Source organism: Pteropus vampyrus, unplaced genomic scaffold, assembly GCF_000151845.1.
Source record: "Pteropus vampyrus isolate Shadow unplaced genomic scaffold, Pvam_2.0 Scaffold48, whole genome shotgun sequence".
NCBI lineage: Eukaryota > Metazoa > Chordata > Mammalia > Chiroptera > Pteropodidae > Pteropus > Pteropus vampyrus.
The window spans coordinates 2,311,802-2,321,017 of NW_011888829.1; the positions used below are offsets into that span (position 1 = coordinate 2,311,802).

The 9,216-nt window shown below is 44.9% G+C and overlaps 1 protein-coding gene across 1 annotated transcript in view; it reads left to right on the top strand.

Moving 5' to 3' along the window:
• The window catches only part of KIAA1549 (KIAA1549 ortholog), a 129,542-nt gene that overhangs the window by 55,230 nt on the left and 65,096 nt on the right, over positions 1-9,216 (top strand). The window contains exon 6 of the mRNA XM_011359561.2: positions 4,276-6,942. Within this exon, the coding sequence (XP_011357863.2) occupies positions 4,276-6,942 (2,667 nt within the window). The remainder of the gene's footprint in view (positions 1-4,275; positions 6,943-9,216) is intronic.

Sequence of the window (9,216 nt, forward strand, 5' to 3'; positions counted from 1 at the left end):
TGGTCTCGTTCCTTTCACCGTGTCATCAGAGAGAGAACCTTTGATGAACTGACGCTTTAGAGCTTGGAAATTGATCTCCAGGGCTTGAAATTAAGCGTCCCTGAAGCCTTTTCTGCTGAGAGGAACTCACCTGGGTTTTCTAACCTCTTCCTGAATTAACTCCAGAAGTAATTCCCCAGGGCATTTCAGCAGCTGTCTCTTCCGAGCTGGTTTCTCTCCCCCCTGGGCTTGGCCGAAAGAAAGGAAAAAGGCATCACAGCTTGGCACCCCTCACATTTCTTAACAGGAAGTTTTTCACTCCTCTGTTGACTAATCGGGAGAATTTTTCATCCTTTTGACCAGTTTGCCTTCCCTGTTCCCTGTCCTTTGAAGGCAGAGTTCATTGACTTCGAATGTGCATCAGATTCTCGGGTTCATAAATTAGCCACAAAATGTCGCTTTTCTTTGTTATTTTATCTCTTGCAGCCTTCCTGTGCACTCACAAATATGTTTCTGATTCATTTTAAAAGGGATCTTGCTCTCTGTTCAGAGCTTATATTTCAAAATAAATTAAATCATAGCAGAGTTTCAAAACAACCACATAAAACGATTTATTGTTAGGAAAACTTTCCAATCTATCTTCTGCATATCTGGGCAGAATGTTGATTTCATTACTTCTTAAATGTCTAAGTTTTTAACCTTTACTATAGAAAAGAACAGCTGTTACTTTACCTTGGTCTTGATGAGTTCCGAGTTTTGTCTTACCCATGTTTGGAATGTGACAGGTAAATAGAAAGCACAAAGACAGATCCTAGAGCCAGGTCCTATAGAAGACAACTAAACGCTGAATAATGTGGCTGCGAAACAACTTAAAGTCTTTAAGAAATGGTTTTGTTTTATTGTTCATTCATTTTTAAAAGTTATATTACATCACAAAGAATATGATTCTTTAAGCAGCTTTTATCTGATGTAAATTTGTGACTTTCAGATGTTAATGGAACCAGCTAGAAATATTTTATCTATGGAAATATGCGACTAAAAATCCTTTACAAATTTTAGTATATACACACAAAATCTATTTACAGAATTTTGTCATAAGTCTTGATTTTCACGTCTGCTAGTGAGTTGCAAATACCTCTGGATGGCCTCTTTCAGCTTCTGGGTGATTGTACTGAGCTATTTTAATTCTACATCATGTCTTTTGTAACCTCAGAAGTTACATAGTATTATTGTTGCTCATTTATACCATCAGAACTTGTTTCGATTTAGCCATACTTTTATCATTTATTTATTCTCTATTCCTTCTTCTCAGCTCTTCTGGGATAATTATCCTCTTAAAGTATGCAACAGGTCCTCAGATAACATTGTTTTGTTCAGTGTCATTTTATTATATCACTGATGAGATGCTGTGGGAACTTAACTCTTGTTTATATCAATTAGCCTACAGTAAAACTGGTTTCATTAAACATCACTTTGCTTAAAGTCACAGAACCTGTTGATGGTGCTGGGAATTATTGTATATTCCTGTTTAAAGAGCCTTCTCTACCGAGGGTCTTCCGTTGGTATAACTACGTTTTGCTTATCTGAAAATATTTTTATATTGCTGGTTATTGAAACCTAAGATGTCAGATATTTTCTGTCAGCACTACGAAGATTTTATTTCATTGTCACTTGGCTCCTAGTTCTGTGAAGTAGTTATCTGAGGGTGTAATTGCCATTCCTGTTCTCTGACCACATTTATAATTTCTCTTTGTCTTTGGTGTTCTGTGGTATGTAAGTAGGTGTGTAGGTACGGGTTTTTAAAACATTCAACCTGCTTGGGATTTCTTGGTCTTCTTGAATAGAAGGATTCATATCTCTCATTAATTCTGGACAGTTCTTAGTGCTCTTTGCATATTGTCTCTACTCAGTTCCCTCTATCACTTTGATCGAATGTCTGTTGGACTGTCTTATTCTGTCTTCCATATTTCTTAACGTCCCTTATTTATATTTCTCATTCTTTTGTTTCTCTGTGCTCCATTCTTAATAATTTTTAGTTTTATCCTCCAGTTTACTAAATCTCTCTGTTTATTATATACTGTATATTGAGTTTTAAAATGTTAATTGTTATATTTTTCATTTCTAGATGTTCTTTTCATTCTCTTTCAAATCTTCCTGGTACTTTCATAGTCTCTCTCTCCTTACTCATGTTTTCAGTCTCCTCTTTATTCTTTTAAATGAATTAAACGTCCCTTCAAAGTGTATTCCATAATTCTAATTTCTGAAGTCTTTACAGAGCTGATACTATATGCGTAGATTATTATTATTATTATTATTTTTTGGTGGGGGGTTCCTCTCGACTTTTTTTCACCGTACCTTATTTCCTTACATGTTTTGTAATTTTTAATTTTATACTCATATTCGTTGGAACTCTAGCTATAAGGATACACTGATGCCTGGTTTGAGAGCATGTGCATCTGGAGATGATTTGTGTTAGCCTCTGACAGGCACTGGAGATTGGGTCTCCTTTACATTACAATGCTAGTTCACAGCACCATACAAGTAGTATAGATTCCAGTCTTGGGGAAATTTTTTGTAAAATATCTGCACAAAATCAAAGTTGAAACAGACACTTTTTCTTGCCAACTTCTGAGGGGTAGATATTTTTCTTCCTAATTCAGTCCTTCCCTGAGATGTGATACTTCCTGGGTCTCCACTTTTTGTAGATGGTCTTCAGTTGAGTTCTTTACCTGTCAACACCCAATACTTGTTCCTCACTCCCCGGTGGCCTAAGCATTAGACTACCTGGTCCAGTGTCCCTCTAGGTTATCCGGGGACTTCAGTACTCGATGACCTCCCTAGTCTTGCTTTGCTCCTGTACTTAGTACAAGTACCCTGTTGTCTTGCGGGCTCATCCAATCTTATAAAAGGATGTTTTTGAACGTTTATTAAGCATGATTAAGTTGGTAGGCTTTGAGATCTCTAGTTTGCCATATTTCCAAGAATGGAATAGAAATAATTTACTTTTTAAAAATAGAGTGAATTCAAGATGATCCCTATACCATTTCACACACTTGTGTTCTGATAGCTTGGACAAGGAGCTGAGGGTGTTGCTATGAGTTATGATAGTTGCTCCATCTCCAGCCTGTACCGTAGTGGATGGTACCCTGTTCCCCGGACCTTCATGAGAGGCCTGGGCCATCACACATTCTGCCTCTACACAGTGTATCTGAGTTACAGTTGGAGACACCTAAACTACTTAAATGATAATGACAACTGTCACAAGGATAAGGAATACGAACCTTTGAGAGGCGGATAGGATGCTTTTGGCACATATCAGAACTTGGTCCTCAGACACCATTCATTCATTGATTTAACATATGTTTATCGAGCGCATCATGTAAGGGAAACGGGTCATTCCTGTCTTCATGCAGCTCACAGTGTAATGAGCAGACGGTTGATTCCAGTGGAGCACCTAGGGAGATGCCCTAACCCAACTTCAGAGTATTGAGGAGGGAGCTGGTATCTGTGCTGCATCTGCAGGACCCGTGGATGTCATCCTGGTGGAGAGCCGGGGAAGGGCATTGCAGGCTGAGGGACAAGAATGTGCAAAATCATTGAGCCAGAGAATTTAGGTTCGGAGAACTACAGGTAGCTCATTTGGCCAGAGCGTAGTTGGGAAGGTATGAGAGTGGAGCAGGGAATGATGAGAGCTGAGCCTGGAGGTAGCCTGAAGCCTCAGTGTGGAAGGTCCCTTGACTAGGAAACTAGTGAACTCTCTTACCTGGGGAGCGAGGGATGCAGTCGGAGTTGTTGCGTTCATTTCTCTCAAAAGCCAGTTCTTATGGAAGAGAAAGAACATGGGCTTGGGAGTCAAGGCAGGGGTTATATTCAGATTCCAGCTGCTTCTCTGTCCAGGGGCTTATATAATTGATTTAGTGACCTTCCCTGAACCCCTCTTTCTCATGTGATGAGAGAGAACAGGTCGGACAACCTCCTAAGCCCTTCTCCAGTTCCAGTATTCTGTGGCGTCGTTAGAAAGGGGGTTGGGGGATGGGGTGGGAAATGCCAGTGCACACACACACACACACACACACACAAGCTAAAGTAAAGGTCTATGAATAGTTGCAGATATTACCATGACAGGGATTCTGGCAATTTCTGGCTTCCAGTTGCCTGCTTAGCTTCTAACTATGAATTGTATGTATTCACAGAAAGCAGATGTTTGTTAGAAGAGTAAATTTATGTCTGAAACAAGATGTGAGTGACGTGGTTTTCATTGCCTTGCAGCTAACCCAGCTCTGATTTGCTTTATAGATGAGCACAGCCTCCCCTCATCCTCCGTGGAGCTCGTGCTGAAGGCGAGCTCGGGACACAGCACTGCACATGTGGCCTTAACAGGAACTGCTCCAGGCTCCTGGCAAAGCGGTCCTCTCCATGTCACGTCACCTCCACCCGCCACGACTTTTGATACAGCCTTTTTTAACCTAGGAAAACTGACCCAAAGTAAAGCAGATCACAGCATCTTTGTGGCGAATTACGTGTCCGTGACAAGCAACGAGGTGGTCGTAGATGACGACGAAATGGATAACTTTTTGCCAGAAACTCAGTGGGCCGCCTCCCGTGTGGTTTCTCCGGTACAGTGTATCACAGTCAGCCCACTAGGGCTGCCCAAAGAAACATTAGACTCCGTACTGACCCCACCCTTACCCAGCCTTTCTTCCCAAGATGAAGAGGTGGCATCAGTGTGGCAAGACACAGTGCGACAACCGACCACGTGTGCTGAGTCCCCCAGTCATTTCAGTACTTTCTGGTCAGCTCTCCTCACCTCCGAGGGCATAATTCCAACTCCCAGTGGGACTTTGGTGCTTTATCCCACTGACCCTCGCGGGCACTTATCAAGCAGGACTTTGCCAGAGATCGTGGCTTCAGGAACAGAAGGCGTAGAAGCCCTCCTCTTCAGCTCAGTGTCTCCAGTGCCTCAGCCCCTCCCCGTGTCGGGGGAGGTCCCAACGCCTCCAGAGGGTGTTCTGGCTACAGGTACAGGCGGGTACCCTGATGTGACCACTGCACTGAGTCAGAGTCTGAAAGAAACCGTCTCTCCAGGACCACCCCCTGCGGCAGCCGTGTCGCAGACGGCCCTTGTCTTTAGAAGCAGCAGCAGCAGCAGCACAAATTCCATTTTGTTTTCAACTTCTCTTGCATTCGAGCCCTTTTCTGTTCCATCGGCTGATGTCTCATATAACCCCTTCCTTCCCAGCAGCTCCTCTGAAGCGTCGGGACCGCCCAGCAATTGGGTGGTCCCAAGTCACGTGGCCGACGCTCAGGTCCGGAGCCCAGCGCTCCCATTCCGACCACACCTGGGGTGCGCGTCCTGCACTGTGGCGTCTCCTCGGCACGTTCCGTCGGCGAGCCTCCTGGAGAAGGACGTGGGGTCGGGGGATGGTGCCGAAGCCCTGCCCATGACCGTCATGGAAGCAAGCAGCGTCTCCCCACCGAGCAGCACAGGAGCAGACTTCTCAGAATTCGAGGAGGAGCTTCAAGAATTTAATACGCTCTTCCCCTCAAGACCGATAGTTCCGCTTTCTTCTCGGTCTGTGGAAGTCTCATCAGTGAGCAGTGGTATTTCAGCGGCGGCGGACGTGGCCACACAGGTGCATCCTTCCCACGGCCGTGTCTCTGTACCGGTGTTACTGGATACTGCCCCCTTTGTCTCCTCCGTCATCGAGACTCAAGTGACACCATCCGGTGTAACAGCCGGGTTTCCCTCAGCCATCGCCAGTGTTCTCCTGGATGCGTCTTTCTCTGTCACAGCGGAGGAAAGCACGCCGTCGCTTGCTCACAGAGACCCAGCTCTTTTTACGTCCGCTAAATATAGTTTGGATCCCTCACGAGAGTCTTCACTTTTCCCTGACCGAGAACCTGCCAGTTTTTCCCAGCATGAAACCGAAAGTATTTTGGAGTTTGCATCCAGCTTTTTCTCAACTCCACCGCTGGAATTCAGCAGCTCGGTGCCTTCATCTTCAGAAGTCCTTGTGTCTCCGTCTCCAGGGTCAAGTGACCTGTCGGCCGTCATTTCTCAGGCTTTTTCTACCTTGGTTGAGACACTTACATTGTCCGAGTCCATTAATTTGCAGTCACCTCAGCTTTCTGTTCCTAATTCCCCAGACCTCAAATTTTCTCAACTCTGGCCAAGTTCAGACCTTCTTTTAAATACATTCACTTTTCTACCTAGTTACTCCGAGACGTCACTGCTATCAAACGTCCCCTCTGATTCTCTCAAGTCTTCTGAAGCATCAACTGTTTCACTGACAGACGATTCTGAAGCTCATTTTACCTCAGCTTTGACTGAAACTACCTCCTATTTTGAGTTTTCACTCATGTCTCACGAATCCGCAGTCACCACACTGATGCCCTCCAGTTCTGAGCTCCCCTTTGACATTTCGACTGCTGGGACTCACTCAACATCACCTTCGACTGCTTTTCATACAACACCCACTTTAACGGAGTCCTCTCTCTTTTCGACTCCAGCACCTTCCGACGACGATGTCAGTGGTATGGACGATCACATGTCTGTCGTATCCTCTTTCTCCAAAGTCATTCCTACCGCCACAGGATTGGTCACCACTGCGTCCCCGTCCTCAGCTGCCTCGTTTGTTCCTGAAGCGACCCCCTCACCTGAACCTACAGAGCCGATAATCGTGAGCCCATCTTTCACACCCACGGACTTACCCTTGAACACCTCCACTGAACTGAGCACACCTGAGACCACTGCTGCCCCTGACGAAACCGTGGACACCACCCCGAATGGCAGGCCTTCGAGTCAGAAGCCCCATGAGAGCAGCACGCTGCTTCTCCCTCCGTCCCTACCTCCTCTGGTCACCTTCACCCCTGAAGCGATGGTTGATACACCAGCGCCGGACACCACCACGCTGCCGTATGTGTGTGATATCACAGTTCCTGATGCCTATTTGATCACGACTGGTAAGGCCCTGCTTCAGGTCACCTCTGCTGGTTGGGGTGATTTTTTTTTTTTAATTGTTTATCAGGGTAACATTGGTTAATACAATTATATAATTTTCAGGTGTACATTATAATTTGACATCTGTATATTCTGTTGTGTGTTTACCACCCAAAGTCCAGGGGTGATCTTTCTAAGGTACATTATGAAATACGTATGGCATCGTGGGCAAAGGATGTTGGCTTTGGACTCAGAGATGTCCTGGGTTGGTAATCCTCTCTCCGTTGGCCATCGACTATTAGTTCACCAGACAGTTATTCAGCCTCTCTAAGACTTCGTTTCCTCTATTATTAAACAAGGATGGCAGTGGCCCCTACTTCATTGGGTTATTATAAAGATTTAAGTGCATGAATGCATATAAAATACTGAACCCAGTGCCTGGCACATAAGGAATACCCACAGAATATTATGTAGTAGTTAGTCCGTAACAATAAGAATAAATGAAAAATTAAAAACAAACATAGGTGCTTTTGCTAGGATTTTGGGATGCATAACCCAGTGGATGCTTAGAAGACGTCACAATAAACACCTTCATGTTTAGTTCACACAGTTACCTGGGAAAAAGTGTAAGGGCAAGCATTGCAAATTTCTTACTAATTTACTGTTCTTATTCTTGAAAGGCTGGGGCACTTTACTCTTATATACTCCCACAAATGTCACTGGGATCCTGAGCAAAGAAACACAGAGTGACTACATGTCCTCCGAGTTCGGTCATAACCTTTGACCTTCGCCCTGGTCTGCAGCCTGAGTGACTAGCCAACAAGCAGCAGCTCCCCTGGGCACTGCCTAGCTGCTTTACTCACTTGAAACTGGAGTACATTTGCTGTCATGTCTGTACAAGGCCAGCGACTGTGGCCCACTTGACCAGGCTCTCCAGCTTGTTCTTCGTGAGAAATGACAGGGTGTGCATGCAGTCTCGTGACCTGTCGATGCATACAGCACGCTGTAGATGAGCAGCCTGGCTCTACTGGTTTTGATGGGGATGAAGGGTAGACATGAAGAAGGGGTGAGAAGATGGCAGGAGAGGTTGAGAAGGAGTGGAATGGCTTGGACAAGGGAGGAGAGGATAGGGGAGGGAGAAGGAGAATGTACTTCACCTTCGTTCTCTGTGCTGAGTGACGTGGGCCACGCGACCTCTCCTCACCGTGCAGCGCTGCCACCTCTGAGAGGGTCGGCCGCCGAAGCCTTTGCTCTCCTAACTCCCCGCTCCCTCAGATGACACACCGTTTGTTAATTCACGTGACAAGTAATTATTGAGCACTTCGTGAGTGTGTGGGAGGTGCTTTTAGACGCCCTAAGGAATATAGAGATGAATGACGTGGTTCCGTCTCTCAGGCTTAGGGTCTAGTGGGGTGGATGCTGAGCCCTCTTTTCTTGGTAGCTGTGATGAGAATGGTCGAAGCAGAGTTCCTGAAGAGTGACAGTTTGGGATGATAAGGGACGGGTTTGGAAGGATATGAATTGGAGGTCACGTTAAAGGATGAGTGAAAGGCTGTCAACTGAAGGTGGAGGGAAGTGTCCTCCAGGTGGAGGGTGCTAACGGAGATGGGGAGGTTTGACAGCCCAAGGACAATCAGCTTGACGGGCAATTAGACTGTGTAATGGGAGGAGGAAATGAGGTTGGGACAGAGTGGTGCACCTTCATCTGCAGGATTACAGTAGTCCAGGAGAGAGAGAGAAGAGTTCTCATATGGGTGATACTTCTTTCTTGCAACATTGTTACACACTAGTTACAAAGTGGTGAGTTACAAGAAGCTTATGAGGAGAACTGTTGAAAGCGTCTTTATCTCTGGGATCCCATGACATTTCTGATACTTATAGTAACAATGTGCCTTCTAGGATTTTTCTAGAGATTAGAAACTATTTTAGAAGTGTCTCTAAGAATATCAGATATTTGTAGCATGGATTAACTTACACATATGACATACATTTAATGAATTTGGTGTCCTTTATTAGGAATCCATGTATTTTTCATAGCGTTCCGGGGTAGAATTCACCCATTATAAATGTATGACACGTCAGCAGTTTTTGTAGATGTACGGAATCGTGCCTAAATATCCATATTGTTAATCAGTATTTTTAAGGGGATATGAGCACCATCTTTGCTCTCAGGGATAATTTTGACCCCGAGGAAGCATCACCTCATTTAGAATCTTCATTGAGACTTGACCTTGGGTTTTGTTTTTGTTTTTCGTAATTCTGTGTCAGAGAGAGAGGATTGGGGTGATTCTTTGTCC